At 42.6% G+C, this 18,940-nt stretch overlaps 3 protein-coding genes across 3 annotated transcripts; 2 read left to right on the forward strand and 1 right to left on the reverse strand.

Moving 5' to 3' along the window:
* Positions 1–277: 277 nt before the first annotated feature.
* smcr8a (Smith-Magenis syndrome chromosome region, candidate 8a) lies at positions 278–11,066 on the forward strand. The gene is made up of 3 exons (XM_069149591.1): positions 278–1,509; positions 2,722–4,467; positions 5,462–11,066. Exons 1-3 carry the CDS (start codon positions 908–910, stop codon positions 5,919–5,921), a joined length of 2,808 nt encoding a protein of 935 aa, XP_069005692.1. The 5' UTR covers positions 278–907; the 3' UTR covers positions 5,922–11,066.
* A 216-nt stretch (positions 11,067–11,282) lies between these two features.
* Positions 11,283–14,574, reverse strand: bud31 (BUD31 homolog). The gene is made up of 4 exons (XM_069149596.1): positions 14,370–14,574; positions 13,762–13,884; positions 12,847–13,013; positions 11,283–11,812 (listed from the first exon to the last, which is right to left on the reverse strand). The coding sequence occupies exons 1-4, from the start codon at positions 14,461–14,463 to the stop codon at positions 11,762–11,764; spliced, it is 435 nt and encodes a 144-aa protein (XP_069005697.1). The 5' UTR covers positions 14,464–14,574; the 3' UTR covers positions 11,283–11,761.
* Positions 14,575–15,023: 449 nt separating this feature from the next.
* Positions 15,024–18,908, forward strand: pdap1b (pdgfa associated protein 1b). Its single transcript, XM_069149595.1, has 6 exons — positions 15,024–15,140; positions 15,423–15,514; positions 16,035–16,139; positions 16,360–16,481; positions 17,272–17,423; positions 18,416–18,908. Exons 1-6 carry the CDS (start codon positions 15,128–15,130, stop codon positions 18,469–18,471), a joined length of 540 nt encoding a protein of 179 aa, XP_069005696.1. The 5' UTR covers positions 15,024–15,127; the 3' UTR covers positions 18,472–18,908.
* The last annotated feature ends 32 nt before the right edge of the window (positions 18,909–18,940 follow it).

Genomic DNA, 18,940 nt, shown 5'->3' on the forward strand with positions numbered 1-18,940 from the left:
ATCAAAAAATATATGGCATAACCTGATCTATACTGATAAGTATTGTTGTAAAACAGTCTGCTACAAAACTATCTAAAAAAAACAACTAAAGAATTAATGTTGAGATGTTTGAAGGTCTAAATCATGACATCAGTATTTTATAAAATACCAGAAATAAGTCTGTCTGGCCCCCATGAGCCTCACTTTGGTCGTGACAGTCCGAATATGTGAATATTGTGTTTCGGGGTGGATTTCCTCTAAATCAGAGGCAGCATTGATCACCTGACCAGACAACAGCCAGCTGGGTAAACATGGCGTCTGTCTCTGGATATGGACATTATAAGTGCAGCGCCTCTGTCTGGGTCTCCGTCGCGCCGACGCTTCGTATTTAAGCCCAGAAGTCATTAACGTGAAGGACGCGGCGCATGAAGACACGAAGAGGAAGAGGAGAGCAGCTCTCCTCTGACGCCGACGCTGCTGTACATTTGTCCTTCCTGCACATCATGGATGGTGTGCTGCCTGCCCGGACGCTGTGATTGGCGCTGGATAATTGCTTTTTGTTAACAGAGGAACCGACTCGTATTTCCGTCGAGTTTTCTACTCTTATTTTGGCGGACACGTATCAACAGTCCTGTGCTGTGGACCTGACCCTGCAGGGGTGTAGCTGGATTTTAGGCCCAATCTGCTGTGGAACCCCTTTATTAATCAGGGTATATAATTCAGCTTGATCCCCCCCCCTTTGCTGGATGAACAGCCCCTTTAACATCACTGACCACAGGGCTGTCCGGACGGTGTGAACGCAGCATGACCAGTCTGACTGTACTTTATGTGACTTCCCTCCGCTGCTGTACGCTGACAGCGTTTTTATGACTGTTAGTGGTGTTGCTCCGTGTGTTGTGTTTCTCATGCCTTGCTCAACAACACCACTATGATAGGCTCCCCGGATGTGGTGGCTTTCACTAAAGAGGATGAGGATGGGCAGACTAATCCGGACCCCTGGGCCGTCCCAGATGAGTTCTCCGTTCCCCTCCATCCGCTGGCTGACTCCAACCCCTGGGCTAAGACCTCCTATGCCAAGTTCACCAAAGACTTCATCCTCATCTCTGAGTTCTCGGAGCAGGTGGGCCCTCAGCCTCTCCTCACCATCCCAGATGATCCTAAAGTCTGTGGCACCTTCGATCTCAACTACTTCTCCCTGCGCATCATGTCAGTAGACTACCAGGCCTCCTTTGTAGGGCACCCACCCGGCAGTGGCTACCCGAGGCTCAGCTTTGTGGAGGACTCCAGGGTGGTGCTGGGAGACTCAAAGGAGGGGGCATTTGCCTATGTCCATCACCTTACCCTCTACGACCTGGAGGCGAGGGGCTTCGTGCGACCGTTCTGCATGGCATATGTTGCAGCAGATGAGAAGAAAATCATGCTGCAGTTTCAGGAGCTGTCCCTCCGCTTCTCGCAGGCCTCCGAGTGCCTGAAGGCCGGGAACAGGAGAGCATTCGCCAAGGAGCTCCAGAGGAAGCTCCGGGACCTAGAGTAAGAACTTCAATACAACCTTTTAATTCTTTACAAGGCTTAAAAAGAGTTTATCAAACCCAAATATTATACATACAGAACGTCGTCCTTGTGCCCAATTTCCTCTAACTCTAGTCCTCCTGTGCTGGAGTCATACTACCACACACCAATGTGTCTGTGTTAGTTAGTAGAAATCGGATTAAACACAACTCTGTTTAGGAGTATGCAACATGTGACTACATGGAAAACTAAAATGATGAAGCCACTAAAATATGATTTTGACACAGGTCTCCTCCACCAGGCAGGCGTACAAAGTAGTTTTGTTGTAAATGTAATAACTCGAGATACAAGATTTCAAAATTCAAGGACTTATTTGCCATTCGCTCCGGTACAGGTGAACAGGGCCATCGTGCAAACCTCTCAGTTAGGTGTGCTTTCAAAACCAAACAAAGTAATAATACTAAAATAAAAGAGACACAGTAAAAAGGATAAAGAATATGATAGACCTAGCTACTATAATATTTGCAATATATCCATTGCTACATTTTTGCACCTGGTATGTAGTTAAATGATAATTGTAATTGCTCTATTTTTACATGTTCATTAGAGACATTAAAAAAATAGAGCTGAAAGTTATAATTATTATTTTTTTAAAAAGTAAAAAGATACCATAGCTCTTGCTTGTAAACATCCTCAGTATGAAGACAACTGTTGAGAGAGTAGTTTGACTTGACGATTATTGAATTCTGATAATTTGCCTTCCACATCCAGTTCATCAAGATTAGGAGTCTCCAGCCAAGTAGCAGCTCTGCGAGGCTGTACTTCGGGGCTCAATGCTAACAAATAAGTACGTATTTAATTTGTTAGTTTAGCATGTTAGTGCTAAATGAAAAGTCAGAGGATAACCAAAGTCATTACGATACATCCTCTGGGGACCATGAATGGACGTAAAATGCCACGACAATCCATCCAATAGCCGTCAAGACATTTCACTATAGACCAAAGTGGTGGAAAAATTCAAAACGCCACACCAACACAGCCATCTTTAAAGCAATGCTGGTAGCATGTTGTAACACAACAGCTCACAATGCGCTCCGCTGCAGGTGTTCAGTGTTTCCTGTGCTCAGTTATTCCGATGCTCCTCCTGAGCCGGAGGTTCTGTTTTGTCATCCTTATTTTTGCTTTTCTTGTTGGAAGACATCCACATCACTAACTCCCTTTTGTTCTCCTCAGGTACACTCACTCTGTGCTGCAGCGGGAGGAGGGCCTGCAGAGAGAGGCGGGGCCTCAGTGCTTGTACTCCGCTCATGCTGTGGAGAAGGCCAACGAGCTTGCAAATGTAGAAAAGAGCATTTATGAACACAGAGATCTGCTGAGACAGATCAGCTCCTACCAGCACCGTCCACGCCGGGATCCTCACTCCGTCACCTGCCAGAAGTGTATGAACGAGTGCTTGAGCGAATGTGAGCTGTTGGACAAATACACCAAACTTGCCCAACCCTTCAATTACAATGAAAATGGGGAGAAAGGACAAGGTCGGGTTGATGGGGAAGGAGATGAAGAAGAAGGGGTGGAGGAACAGGAGGAGGGGGTTAAACGTCGGCCATCCTACACGCCACAGCTGATCAAAGCCAAGTCTGCCAAGTGTTTTGACAAACGCCTGAAGACCCTGCAAGAGCTGTGTGACGAGACTTTCTACGAGGCCACCGTGGAGCTCCTGAAGGAGACGGAGAGGAGTTTCCGGGGGGACCTGTGTTACCTGCACACGCTCCGCCTTGACAAGGCACTACGCAGGAAACAGAAAATTGCCAACTTCCTGTTTGAGGAGGACCTGGGTGACGACGATGAGGATGAAGTAGGAACACTGAGACCTTTTTGTGCTGTGAACCACGCTGTAGACAATTGTATACTGTTGAATCCACCTCCTATAATGCTGGGACCAGAACCTCTCAAGCTGGACGCACTGGAACCTCCGGATCCTCTTGACCCAGCCTCTGAGACCAGCCATACCCAGGACAGTGAGCTTGGACTTGGGCAGAGCCACATGGAGTCCTCCCCCTCAGACCAGACTCTAGAGACCCAGGAGAGCTCAGAGGAGACTAAAGGAAGCTTGAGCAGCGACAAGAGCGGAGTTGGTCAAGAAGAGAAGCAACAGAGTCGAGCCAGTATGAAGTCAGAAGCACCTGATCCGGATTCGGACTTGACCCCTGACCATAACCATGACCTGGAGAGTAGTAGTGAAGAGATGGAGACCACTGCAGGGGAGGATGAAGGTGACGGGGGAGACCAGACACCCGTGTCCTTGCTGGAAGTGGTGCCTGGGCTGGAGGCCAGTCGGGAGGACGAGTGTGACGGCGTGAATGAGTTAGACTTGCTGGTTCCAATCGACACGGCATGCTGTATGGCCCAAGAGGGTTTCCTTTATGAGGCTTCTGCCCCAGTCGCGGTGCCTTATCTCCGCCAAAACTCCCACCCACAACCCTCTCAAACCTTGGTGGTCAACCAGGAGCCCCAGGCCCTTCTTCCACTCCAGGACGACTACACCGTGGGTTCTCCAAGCTTGGAAAGCCCCGCAGCTGGGTTGAACCTGCCCGTGGGCCTCCTTGGAGATGCAGTGTCACGTACCTCAGCGGAAGATGGGTCTGACTGCACTACGAGTGCTTCCACAGGGTCTGATCGAGCTGCCTCACCTCTGGGCTACGGTGGGGTGGTGACCCTGCGTCAGAGGAAGAAGGTTGGGCAAGGAGCCTTGAAGTTCGTGCGTCAGTACCCCTTTGCCATGCAAGCTCTGTGGAGTCTGCTGAGTGGCAGAACCCTGGTGGTTCTCGGGGTCGATGAGGGCAGAGTCCGCCGGCTGGTTGCCGCTCTGGCTCTCTTTGTGCCCGGTCCTGGGAAGTGTGCAGAGAGGGTCCAAGCTTGGCTGTCCTGTCCCTTCAGCCTTACTGACCTACAGAGGTGGAAACTCATCGGATTGCAAAGGTATATATGGAGTGGCGAAAGTCCAATTTGCATTTACATTTTATGCTTTTAACTCACACTTTTATACGAAGCTTACAGGAAGGTTTGTAGCAGAAGAAGCAAACTAAAGATAGATGTTGTTAACATAGATTTACTGAAACATTGAGGTTGCTGTTTACAGACCTTTGGAGACCTCTGAGAAGTGTAAAGACGACGATATATTCAACTTTGCAGAGCAGACTTTACTCTCCTGTTACTCATCTAGTCTGAGTCAGTCCTCGATGACTCACGCAACTATTCAGCTATTCAACCTTGAGCTGCACATCTGTCTTTAAACTTCATTTTCATTTCTACTCTTCATTCTTAGGACAAGGTGGGCTATCAAATTCCCAAAGTATTAAAACATTTTGTGTTTTAAAAGGACGCCTTGGGTTCATAATTTAATTTGCTGAATATTTTTGTGGCGACACTTGGAGACCTTTAGACAAGATGAGAGGATCCAGTGGGATTGTGACGTGTGGATTTAACATTGCACCTCTGGATGTATGAGTCATATCAATTCAGTAGCTAGGCAACAAACGTCTTTTTTTTTATTTAGAATCTATTAAACGCTGCAGCACTGTGGCTGTTGAGGCCGAAGGATGTCTGCACCTTTATTCACAATGTCAACGCAATTTTCTTTGTTGCACGCTAAACAGAAACAAACCAAAATCTACTTGGTAGAGCGTAAAATGTACTGAGTCGTGAAACCTCTGTGACATTTTAGACTGGATTTCCTTCATCTTCACCCCCCTATGTTCTCAGTTTGGAGCTTCGGCAGACCAAAATGCATGTTTTCATATTCGCTCTTTAAACTACATTGTAGAGTAATGATTATAGGGTAGAGAGCTGATTTTGTTATTTCCCCACTCCTTTCATATCAGGTTAGCGAGCGGAAATGCCTCCCTGTATGATGAAAATATAACAGTAAACGGTAAAGTAACAAACACTGTTTTCTGCCTTTGTGTACCCACAGAGTTGCGTCTCCGGTGGGCTCCAGCATGCTTTACTCGCTGTCTCGCTACAGTCGCTACATCTCCATCCTGGATGCAGACCAGAAGACCCTGCGCTGTCCGCCGTATCGTGGCCAACTCCTCGCCAACGTAGCCGACCACCGCACCTACATCCGCCGCGGCTCCACCTACTTCCTCCACGTGCAGAGCACGCTCTGTCGCCTGGCAGCCAAGGCCTTCCTGTTCACCTTCACCCACCACCTCCACCTGCCGGTCAGCTCCGCAGAGGGGCCCGAGGTTGTGGAGGGCCGACGCCGCTGCTTCCTGCAGGAGCAGCTGGGGCTGGGCGAGGAGGACAGCCAGATACTTCTCTACCTCAGCCAGCTCATCACTCAGCAGTACCTAAAGCCCGCCACGGGCAGCAGTGCGGCAGCACCTTGTTTTAGTTTTAACTACACCACCAGCGTTTTATACAAAATCTAATATTATACTGGGAGGACTTTTATTCATATTTTAGCAGAAATCATCAGTGACATTTTGGTTTTTAATGGACCAAAGGTGATATTGTTAAGGTCTAAGGTCAGTTTAGTTTCAGGACAAACTCACTGCACTGGTTATTCTTTTATTGTTTTATCTCTCTCTGCCTTGCCGTCTTTCTCTCTGCTCTCGCTCTTTCCTCTGGTCGCAGGGAAAAGGAGACAGATTTAGTCATGAATGTCTGTGATCGGTTTACTTGGGCGTATTTGGTCCTGAGCACGTTGACACTCACAAACACACATAACAGAGCAGATGACAGTCAGCTCTACTTGTTGTTCTTTGAGTCAGTGTGTTTTTCACCTCTATGGAGAATAATGTTACTTGCACTGGCATTTTTAAGGTCCTCACACACACACACACACACACTCGACAAAAATATAAACAACACTTTTGTTTTCGCTTCCATTTTTCAGGAGTTGAACTAAAAGATCTTGGACTTCTTTTATGCACACAAAAGGTTTATTTGTCTCACATTCTTTTTACAAATATGTTCAAATCCATGTTAGTGAGCACTTTACCTTCCACCTAACAGGTGTGGCACAACAAGATACTGATGAAACAGTGTGGTTTTTGCACAGGGGTGCCTTGGACTGGTCACAGTAAAGGACCGCTCTAAGATGTGTAGTTTTATCACGCAACACAATGCCATTGTCTCAAGTTTTTAGAAAGCATGCAATTAACATAATGCCTGCATTAATTGTTTATTTTATTACCAGGAGCTATCTCCATCCGGTACGTCCAACTGCCCTCACACCCACAGACCACATGTTAACACGCTGTTCCACAACCACCACATCCAGCAGGTGCAAGCTATTGACAACAAACTGGATTTATTGATGGCAATTTGAATGCATAACGATATCGTGGTGAGGTGCTGAAGTCCAGTCCATCTGCTGCCACTGCCTCATGTTGCTGCTTTTTGTTCCCATTTTTTTGTTTTTGTTGAGAAATGGACTTAATGTGTGCATGAAAGAAGTTTTAGATCTTTTGCTTCAACTCTTAAAAACGGGGCGTGAAACCAAAAGTATTTTTGTTTTATTTATGTTGAGTGTACATATAGTCTGCTTCATCCAACAGAGCTCAATCCAACACGTGTGTCTGTGTGAGCGGATCGGCCCTCAGCCAGCTCGCTAACGGGTTCAGTCTCAGCTCTGTGTTAACACCTACCACTCACTGAGCAGTATGTCAGCTTTGATATTATCCAAACTGTGCGTAAACATGTTTTTCAGGATCACTATAAGAAGCTCGCGTATGCTGACATCTTCTGCTCATGGAGAACAGACGTCTGTCCATGAAACCTGATTAGCATCACACAGGATTGTTACAGTTGGTTTTGTTACACGCCTCAACCTTTAGGAAACTACCATATAACTTCCAACGGGCAAAACTGTCTGCCTTTTTTTTAGATTTTTGCTTCACTTGCTAACACTGTCCGTTGTCTCCTTTTGTGAATGAAGTTTAACACACATTCCTGCAGTAGCGATTGAATGTCAATTTTGTTCCAAACAGAGACCTGTTGATGGATTTTAACAGAGTAGATGGGCATTGAGGAAGCATTCCCTGAGGCTGCTTTTGGATTGTGATGCATGAGGAAGTGTATTCGCTGTGTGAATCGGATCCAGTCGGGTCCATGTGATTATTGCATGTCCAGAGACATAATGTCAGTGCGCACACCCTCACCCATGTAGAGGCCGGCAGCGGCGGCAGCCAAAAGCTGTCGATATACCCTGCTGGCGACCATTTTAATGGATATTACCCACACTGTCAGGATGGATATTAAAGCTACTTAACCTAAATGTATTGAATTTCACTGTTGTCTTAAAGTTGTGCGAGGGTGTTGTGGTGTCAGCATGAGACTGTCTTGTACCAGGGTGATCACTGTATTGATAATATTTCTGTTATATTTGGATGAACTGACTGACAGGACGCTGCACAGTTTGAGTTGATGTTGCTGAAACAGTGATGATGTGTTTGTATAGTTTTTAATTATGAGAAAATTTTATTTCTTGTGCCATAAAAAGCAAAAGCCTGGTTTGATTTGGGACAGTTGCCTCACCTGTATTTGAAACCCTTTGCTGTGGCCGTGCTATGAACAAGCCTTTGAGTATTTATTGTTTTTGGAGAAAGGTTTTGGGCACCCAGATGATTGCACATGTAGGAAAGTTTTATGTTTTTAGAATTCTGTCATATCGGCCACTGAAGAAGTGTCTTCGCTAGCGTTTTTAGATTTTCCTGTTCCTGATTCTGTGGCGTCAGTGATGGAGCTGTGACTCTGTATCTAGGATGGTGACTTTTCTTGTGACTGCATGGTCTGAGTTTTAATGTGAAAAGTCAAACAATGTGGGATCATGGCTGCTTACCTTCCTACTACTAACAAGGCTTTTAATTAGTTACAGCAACCTCACATTTTTCATTCCATTCAGTATATTGTTTCAGTTTAGTGCAATTTGGGCTTGGTGATTATCCCTCTTTTGCTGCATGTGATGTCTTTTTGTTTTAAAGTGCTTGAATATCTAATTTTTCTGCTCACGTTACATGTTTGTTTGTTTTTTTAATTTTTAGCTATTATCCCTCTAATGCAAAAAGGTGAATGTAATCTGAACAAGCCATACCACAGTGTGCTTAACATGTTGTCACTCAGTGTCCTTATGTTGCCATATCATGTCTACCTTTTGTATGTCATCATGAGGGGGTGCTGTGCTCACTTCAGCCCTATACGATGGCATCATTGCCAGTGATTTTAATAAAGCACGTTGTGAATGTCACATTAATGATATTCAATTATTCAGTTAGATATGTTTCAGCCTGGAGTTGGGAGATCACGTTGCTTATGCTGAATCTCACTGTGAGGTACTGCAAGATCAAACCAGTACAGACCACCATTAGACATCCAATTACACCAACAGACTTGTGTCTGTGTGACTTGCTTTAGCGCTGACGGATGTGTGAGCGTTTGAGGTGTCATGAATTATAAATGCTCATCTGTGAACAAATCGAATTGCCCTGCTGGAAGCAGCAGAAGGAAAGGTGGTGGATTCCAGAAAATGTGGCGGTAAACGCATGTAGTGAGAACAAGTCTGCAACATTAGTGCTCTGATCCGTCTTGATAATAATGTTGTTGAGGAGCAGAGTGTGTGGGCAGCTCAGTGTGTAGCTGCTGACGTAAACAAGTTTGCTTCAGATTGTAATGATTAAAAACTGAAAGTGTTTGTGCTACATTTATGGGAGATGCGCCTCAGGAGCAGAAGGTGCTTGTTATTTAGCAGTGTCTTTATGATCGTTCAAGGGCTGCACACAGAAGGAGTTGTACAGTCCATCAGATCAACCTGAAGGTTCGAGTTGATCACATTTGTACAGTGATTTGGTCAATGATCATTAAATATTTACACCTCACATGAGATGAAAAATACTTGGAGTCCTCTGTTTTGTAGAAGAAACGCTCTCAAAGATTCCAACAGTGATGGAGTCATGTTTTTCGTCCCGTCCCAAACAACAGCAGAGGGTTTAGGTGTTGGTTTTGGCAACATTGTAATGTAATATCTCTGAATTTCCATTGATCTCGATACTTTTAGACAAACTTGACCAACGTCATGGAAACTAGAATTATCGAGTCAAAGTTATACGCCTCCGCCAAATAGTCAATTTGCAGTTTACATCCATATCTGACTGAAAGAACATACGTAGTGAAGACTTTGAAGAAATCCTTATATATGTTCATATATTTGGCCAATAAAGCTGATTTACAGTCGACAAAGCTTCAAATATGGATGTTGCTGTAAAGAAGCTACAAATTGTAAAATGTGGATGCTTCTCACACATCTTCAATCCAACAGTAAAGAAGATTTATACATTCAGCACAGTTTGAAGGTGAAAATAATTGGCCAGAAAAAGGTTTTTCTGGAGCTTTTGATGTCACAGTGAAGTTGACCTTTGATCTATCACAGTTCATCATTTTATCCAATAAATATGTATGGATCTGTGTCATAATCAACAAATGAATTCTTGAGTCGCCGCCACTAGTGTGTTTTGTGAAGTCACCTTTGAGCATCAAAATCTATTTAGTTCATCCTTGAGTTAAAGTGAATTTTTGTTTCAGATTTTAGAGAGTTCCTTTAAGACATTTCTGAGATATTGTGTTCACAAGAATGGTATAAATGTGTGGTCACAGTGACAGATGGACAACCAGAAAACAAAATGCCTCGCAGTCATACGAAGAGTGACTGCTTCGAACAAAACCAAGTTAAGATAAAGGCAAAGATTGAATATGGAAGTATAAACCCTGTTTTTTCTGAAATTCAGCACATATTTGCTTTTTGTTGTCATGAAGCTGACGGTCAGACACACAGACAAATAGTTTAGAGAAAACATGCAAATGTCAGTGTTTTGTTCCTGTTCTCAAACACCTGAACATTTAATGGCGAGGAACTGAACTTCCCACAACCTGTATTGTGCAGCGGTCACTAAAATTAAAAGAAAAATACAGGAAACAGTTTCCCGGAATATCTCAACGTTTGGTACTAATTATAAAGAGGCTAATTTCAATATGTACTACTTTAATCAGTGTCATCTATTACCTGAACCATATTTTCACAATTACGTCCTCAGAAGTTAAATAAAATTAAAAGGTGAAAGCATTCAGACAGATACTAAGACTTATTATTGTTGGATTACACTTACTGATGCACGTCAATGTGTAAACAGTTATTTTCATGTTGAAGGTTGGGGCTGCTTTGAACTGCTTTATATACTGATGGGTAGCTTAATCTATAATAATACTTATTTTGTTGATTAGATTGTGTAGTAATACCCTTAATCTACAAAATAACTGGTCACTTAAGCAGTCAAATAAATGTAGGAGTAAAATGTTTTATATTTATTATTACATTATTGAAGTAACTTAGTTACTTTGTTCCAGTGCTGTTATTTACATTTAAATGGAAACTATCCATGTTACATAAAGAAAACAAGCAAATGATTTCATTTGGGATTATTTCCCTAATTTTCTCTCTGGAATTTTGCCTCTTTGTTGACATGAAGTTGCATGCAGCTCAGATGTACAAAATAATAATAATTAAAATGTTAAAACTTGTCCTCAAACACTCAAATCTCACTTGTATCAAGACGTACAACTTAAATGTTTTCAGCCTCCTGTTGATTTATATTCATACAGGAAACAAGGTCTACATCTACAACCAACAGGCTTTTTCATTTATAACATACACTTTGCTTATAGAAAACGAATGATAAAACCTAAATCTGATAAAACACTTTACGTACAATAGAAAATACAAAACACAAGACAGTAAGTGAATCTGAAATGGTTTATTTAAAATCAAACTACAACAACAAAAATAATGTCCCTCCCAGCTCTCTTTAATGAAATAAAACACGTTAGAAATAATCTGGACAGTGGGTGAGACTCGCTGGAATGACAGGAGGCCTGAACCAGAAACTACTAATCTGAACGTTTGGAGCCGAGGCCTTTAGTTGGATATAAAACACAATAACACGCAGAAAAAACTAATGGTATTAGAACAATATGGCCCCTCTCTGTATTTTCCATTACTCCTCTGTGTTTAAACGCAGAAGAGTACCAAAACATTGATCCCCTGTAACGGCGGCTGAGGATGATGGTCAACATGTCAGCCAACTGTTTCTGATACAGGTGACTGAAAAAAAGACGATGTTGTTTCAGGGTTGTGAGAGAGGAGGCTGATTGAGCCCCGACATCCAGAAAATTGAATTAAAATCCCCCCCCAAAAAAACAAAAAAGAAAACACTGCAACTCAGCCAGAACATCCTCTGCATCCACAGTGGGTGCATTCAATGATCCTTCCCTGCAGAGAGAAACAAACAACACAGGCTGGTTAGCTGCATATTTATCCTGTTTCTAACTCCAGACTCTTAAAACATAACAGCTAGCACTCACTGGCATGTCTTCTTTTTAATCACTTTTGTTTCATATCCAAAGCACTAAACACTATACCTTCCCAAAAAGTAAAAGTCAGAGACCTGTCACAGTCCCTGTTTACAGGCCACTTTAACTGGTCCCCAAATCTTGCTGAACTTTTCTCCAAAACTTGTTCCGTCATAACTAATTTTCCCCAAACGCAGTCAGAACGTCTTTAAAGTAACATTTTCCTCACGAGTTTCCCGTTTATTCAGGGGAAGCACAGGAGCAATTTTTTGTCAGACCAAAAGATCTATAGTTCATAATGTACTTCTACCTTTTTTTCCCTAAATAAAACTATTGAGTAATGTCCTCCTGATATTTAATCCTACAGCATTAACATACTTTACATCTATCAGAGAGGAGGTCTTGACAAATAAAATATGTTCCTTGTCGTAAAGTTTGTGTCATTCTCTAAATGCAGAGGTTGGTCACAGAGTACTGTATACACCCGCAATGATTACATGATTTCTTGATTAACAGACAACTGTTTTGATGATCATTAAATCCATTAGTGTAGTTTTTTTGTTGTTTTTTATCCAAAAATTTGCAAGAATTCTGATTCCAGCTTCTAAACGTCAACGTTGAATTTAGTCTCCATTATAATAAACTGAACGTCTCTTAGTTGTAGACTATTGGTTGGGACGCAACAAGAAGTTCTAGGCTGCACCTCAGGACTGTAGAAACACGGTTGGATATTTGTTCACCATTTTCTGACATTTTAAAAACCAAAAATAAAACAACAGTGATCAATAATGGTAATAAGCATTAATTGCAAGCCGGGGTACCGTCTACAGCATCAGGAATAATGTAAAGCGGAGGACAACCACAGGCTTGAAAACAAATTTAATATAAGCTCACGCTGACATTGGCTGTATTGTACCTGGGTTTAAAGAGTCTCTGATATTCTGTCAGACTCACCACTTCCAGCTTGCTCTTTGGGACTCTGCAGATGCAGTTGGTTCCAAAGTTGGTGTCTCGTGTTTGGATGCAACGCAGGCAGCACAGGTTCTCGTAGCCCTGCTTCTTCCACTTGGCAATCAGGTTCTTGTCTGCGTAGCCTTCCTTTATACAGTACTCGTATAACTCTGCAAGGACACCAACAGGGGAAAAACAGCTCAGGTTTGACATAAAGTACACGATAACCATGAACAGGTTTCAAATGTCAAGACAGAAAGAACACAAAAATACTTCATGGAAAGAGGATTAAATCACTGTTGCATCAAGTCTTGGGGTTCCAACGCGAGACTTGATTTAACACGAATATGTGGTCAGAAAAATGCAGCGGAGAGAGTCTGATGCTGAGGCTGCATTAGAGGACATGACTGAGGATCAACCAGAAACTGAGCTGCTGAGAGCAAAGAGCAACTGGTGGTGCGTGCGTTACTATGTGTGGACGTTTTGGACAACAAAGTGGGAGAGGGTGGTGATCGTGGCAACGTTGGGCAAACTTTTTTTTCTCAACAAGTAACGGCTGTTTGTGTTTACAAGAGCTGCCAAAGATTCAGTAGATGATCAGTAGGAAGAGCTTCCTGATGAATAACTCAGGAACCTTCTTTCCTGTCTTTTGCTCTGTGCAGACAAAAACTATTTACTGTTGACTGGGTTAGGGTTTGGGGATTTGGCATCAGAAAATCGCCCACAATACATCCTGGCAAATGTAGACGCTGCCAGCATGACTTCAGTAGGAGGGAAAACTCAGAAAAAAACTCCACAACTGACAACATTTATCATCAACACTGTGGCAGGTTGTTGTTGTTTTTTTTCCCAAAACTTTCCACAGACATCAAGTACGAAACAACTATTAAATGGGAAATGTTAAGTGCTTCTGCTTACCTCTGCTGATGGCTTTCCTTTTGTAGAAGAGGTCATAGATGTATCGACTCCGCTGGTGATGCAGCCTGAAAATCGGCCAAAGGGACTCCACCTTTCGCTTTCCCTCATGAGGCTCTGTTTCAGCTGGGACACATCAGGGAAAGTTAGCTTTGTTGGGAAGAAATTTAAATCAGCGGTGCGGCTGCTTGGTTGATTAAAAAAACTTTCTCTGGGTTTGGTGTGAAACAATTAATCTGGTACTAAAACACGGGATCTTGGAAGCTGTCTGCAGGTATTTGGTCAAAGTATATATATATATATATATATATATATATATATATATATATATATATATATACTGTCAGAGTTGTGTATATAGAGTATATTTGACGCATTACAGACAGAACAAATGTATATAAACAGATCAATATTAAACATACATTTAGATACGACTGAACAACAACCGTAACAGCCTATATCGACTCGTTTCACCAGCACCATCTCAGGATCAATGAACTGTAGAGTGAAGTGAAACAGTGACTGGACAGGACGGACATCTCTGAACACGACGCAGCCCGACGGCCGAGCAGCTCGAGTAGCAACAGGATCTTCATCTTCTACCGGCTCACCTTCTCTCATTTTCTGATCCAGCTCGTCCAAAGTGGGTTCAATGAGCTCCCATCCGTCTGGAGGCGGCTTCCGACTCCTTTTTACTTTGGGCATTTTCCTCTGTTTTGTTTTGTTTTGTTTTGTTTTAGAAACAAGACAACAAAAGCTTCCGCTGTTACCTTTTCTCTCTCGCGGACCCGTGTCAGGCGCGCAGATTTTTTACGTCATCGACGGGCTCGAATGGCCTTCTCAAATGACGTCATCACCGAAAATAAACACACTCTATTTATCGGTGCTTAACAACTTCTTGAATCTTATTTTAGGCTAACACGCTATACAAGTTTATGTACACATTTATTTAGTTCAGTAAACAGATATTTGCTGAGATAAAAACAACAACAACAACAACAGATGTCTTTCTGTTGTTTCTGGCATGTTGCATCACTTTAGCACACTTTCAAATTGCCTTAACACAAACAATAATATTTTGGTTTCTCGTACGTGAAACCTAACACTATTTAGTCAAGAAATTGATTATTTTCCGTATTGAGCAGCTTTTCCGTACTTGCGCGGCTAAAGAAATGTACAAACCGCTTGAAAAATGACGCGTATTGAAGATTTGTAGACAGGCATGTCCCTGAACGACTTGAGAGTATTCCGCTGCTCATCGCGACTGCGAGTCGAGCCAGCTGTCAGTCTGTGCTGCTGCCTCAACATTCATGTCGTCTGTCAGCGTTTACATGTCAGAGAGTTTATTATAAGGACTTCGTTTGTCAAAATGCCGAAAGGAGGTAAGAATGACCGAAACGCTTGTGACGGCGCGTTGACGATCAGTTTCTGTACACCTGTTATTCACCGACAGGTGACGGGAGACGCGCTCCTGTCAGAGAGAGAGACGGTTTCCTGACTCGGCATAACTTTGAATGGCGTTAAAACGTCACGGGAGCTTTAAGATGTTGTCAGTCAGCCTGGTTTATGAACCGCTCCGTCGGTTCGCTGTTCTCCACAAGTTTCTGCACAGAAAGTGTGTTCACAAGCTGGCGCGTTGACGTCCACTTTTCATCCCGGTCCAGGGAAGAAAGGTGGCCACAAGGGTCGCATGAGGACGTACACCAGCCCCGAGGAGATAGATGCCCAGATGAAGGCAGAAAAGGAGAGGAAAAAGGTGGGTGGACATCCGACACGTCATGTGACCCCCGCGGTGATCATGCTCCAAAAATACTTGGACTTACACTCCCCATAATAATGCGCGGCAGCATCTTTTCCCCTTTTTTTTTCTTTTTTTTTTTTTTAGAGAGGGAACCATAACAAAGTGAACTGATGTGTGACGTGGCTGGAGTGCCTTGCACTGCTGCTAATGAGTGTTGATGGCTCTCCTCATCAAAACCATCAGCCGGAGGAGAGGACCTGTTGTATGAAATCAGCTGCAGTTGTGTTTGGATGGAGTTAAAACCATCGTCATGTGTAGGTGTTTTGTTTGCAGAGTTTTCCCTACATGTGTGGAAGACTTAAGGTGCGCTAAGTTAGTTTATACATTATTTATCTAAATATATGTAATTTAACACCGGTTTTGACCACTGCCATATCTGTGTAAAACTTTCCAAAATTTGCAAAAGCTTGAGCAGATAATAAGTAAACAACTCCCGTGTGTTTTCTGCCTGCCGGGTGTCATTTGTGTGTTTTAGCAAGAGCAGGAAGAGGGAGAGGCTGGAGGTGCAGCTCAGGATGACACGGCAGAGGAGAAGCTACCGGCATCCGGATCAGATGACAGTGATGATGAAAACTCCCAGGTACCGACACATTACTTTCATCGCACCTTTGCCCCGTCACCACACGCAGTTTTCAAAAAAAAAAAAAAAAAGTATTTATCGTTGGCATTTTATTTAGTTCACACCTGTGAAGCACTTTGTCCGCTCATTTCCTATCAGTGCAGTCACGTCGTTATTTCATCGTTTGCTACATTGAAAGTATCCGCTGTCCGATGCATAAGCTGTTGTGATGTGCTGGCAGAGGAGGAGAGCTGGCGTGGAGGGCTTGATAGAAATCGAGAACCCCAACAGATTGACTCAGAAGGCCAAGAAGGTGACGCAGATCGAGGTGGATGAGCCACGGCAGTTATCGAGGAGAGAGAGGTTTGTGTTTTCAGTCAGTGGTATTGTGTTAATGCTAAATGGGAACTTCATCTCAAAAATCATACAGTAGGTTTTTTGCTACTTAAAACACTGATCTAAACCACCCCAAACCTAATCACTGACATCTTGTGGCTTTTCTTGTACATTTAAAGGCCTAAAATAGTGTATTATGATATTAAGATTAAAAGTAAAAAAAAATTACCAACCGCCCCTGAGTTTAGCTATTTGTTGCTTAGTTTCAAGAAAGAAAGAGTTTGGAACATCAAATACAAAATTGTGTTCATTCGCCAATAATAAACATTTTGGTTTTTTAACATGAAAACATGTACAAAAAGTAGTTTTGCATTTTATGACGACCAAAGAAATAAAATCGTATATTTTACTGAAACACACGAAGAAAAATAGTTCTCGTATTACAGTTGGCAGCTATTATGTAGTATTTATTACAAACTATTTTAATGGACTACAGCTGGAGTAGTATTGAGAACTGAGAAAAGCTCCACTGTCCTGTGATTTATGTACTTGAAGTTTAAAAATGTTACCAGTTTAAAAAAAAAAAATCTTATGATCACCTTATTTGTTGGGATAAAACTGCACCGTTATAGCCAACATGTTTTATGTTTTAATTGTTAGTTACGTGAAGTTCTATAATCCCAGTCGAAATGTTTGATATCAACTGTCCTTATTTCACTTTGTATTCCTTGACACACACACACACACACACACACACACACACACACACACACACACACACACACACACACACACACACTCTCTCTCTCGTGCACAGAGAAGAGATTGAGAAGCAGAAAGCGAAGGAGCGCTACATGAAGATGCACTTGGCAGGAAAAACCGACCAGGCCAAAGCTGACCTCGCTCGTCTCGCCATCATCAGGAAACAGAGAGAGGATGCAGCGAAAAAGAAAGAAGAAGAGAAAAAAGGTAAGCAGGCAGGTGGGTGACCAAAGTGGTTGTTACAAATTCAAATCATCACTGTCGCACAGTAATGATGAATTTTGCCACATCTGGATATCTTAGTCGTCAATAATTAGCTCTCCTCCAATGGAAGTTGTTCACATAATTATATCTGTCTGAACACCGTCTCCTGGAAAACCGCTTGCAGGTCAGCTCTCTTTAATGTTGACCAAGCTGGGAGGTCCCATATTTTACACTTTCACTGTGTTTTATTTCCTGTCTTCATCTCCTCAACAACATATTTTGGGGGTTTTAAGAACCAAAAACCATTTTAATCTCGTCTCACGTCATCTCTCTACCAAGAACAGGCCGTTTTGTGTCTGTTTCTGAAAGACACATTGATATAATTCCTCTGATTGGCTGATTGAGTCTTTACAGGCCAACCACAGGTTTTCTTGTCAAGTCTTGCAGCTTGCTCCCAGATAAAAGCTTGGACAGTGGGCCGTGCTGAGGACAGACAGTAGGATATGAGTACGAGTTTGTGACATCACAAACTCAGAAGTCCAAACAGCACATTTTCTGAATATGTGTACATTTCTTTGTGAACTGAACGTTTTGATACTTTCACAGTATTTATACAGCACCAAGACCTGCTGTACAACAAAATAAGAAAAGGAAATCTGAATTTATACAATATGTGACCCTCAAGTTAAGAACATTGACGAAATGCTTTCTCTCCCTGTGTGAAAACTCACACCAAAAGTGTGCTACACAGTTAAAACAGATTTTCTACTCGGAGTCTTGATAAATTCAGGCCGTGGACATTTGTGGGCTCCTTTACAGATAATTCTGTCTGATTCCAAAAATGTTTTGATGCAGTCCTGGACTCAGCATTTTAATGGAGGATTAGTTTTGCATTTGCATACAGCCACAGTCCCCATACTGCCACTGTTTACATGTCCTCCTGATGTGCAGCCTGTCAAACTGATCGTGTCTTATCTTTAATTTTCTGCCCACAGCAAAAGAAGCGGCAGCAGCAGCGTCCAGAGGAATAAACTCCCTCTCATTGAAATGATGCAGAGTATTTATCAGAGGCATTTTCACTTGTTCATGGACTGGTGCAATATATATTTGACTATTTTTAAAAGAAGATCTATGAAGAGTTTTTGACATTAGTGTAACATATGACCATTTGAAAAATGGTTGAGGAGACACCCGTGGAGAGGGGTTGTGTATATTTTGGCATGGAATAATGGCCTCCATCCCTCCTGGAAGTAAAGCTACAATTGAGAATACTTCACGTACACTCGGAATGAACCCCTTCTAACCTTTAAGCTTGTACATGATATTAATCATGGTATACCTCTCATTGTACAACTACAACTTTGCTAACTGAGCTTTGCCACTATGTTTTTTTGGGGGGATCTTATATTGTATATAACTGACTCATGAAAGTATTTCAGATTAATATGATGAAACCAGTAAAGTGTGCCTGTTTTATTTGCTCTGTTACATGTGGAAAACTTGTTACGTGGTTTAGAGTG

The sequence above is a fragment of the Embiotoca jacksoni genome, unplaced genomic scaffold (assembly GCF_022577435.1).
Source record: "Embiotoca jacksoni isolate LCO1_2020_lvr unplaced genomic scaffold, fEmbJac1.0.p SCAF_15, whole genome shotgun sequence".
In the NCBI taxonomy this organism is placed as follows: Eukaryota; Metazoa; Chordata; class Actinopteri; family Embiotocidae; genus Embiotoca; species Embiotoca jacksoni.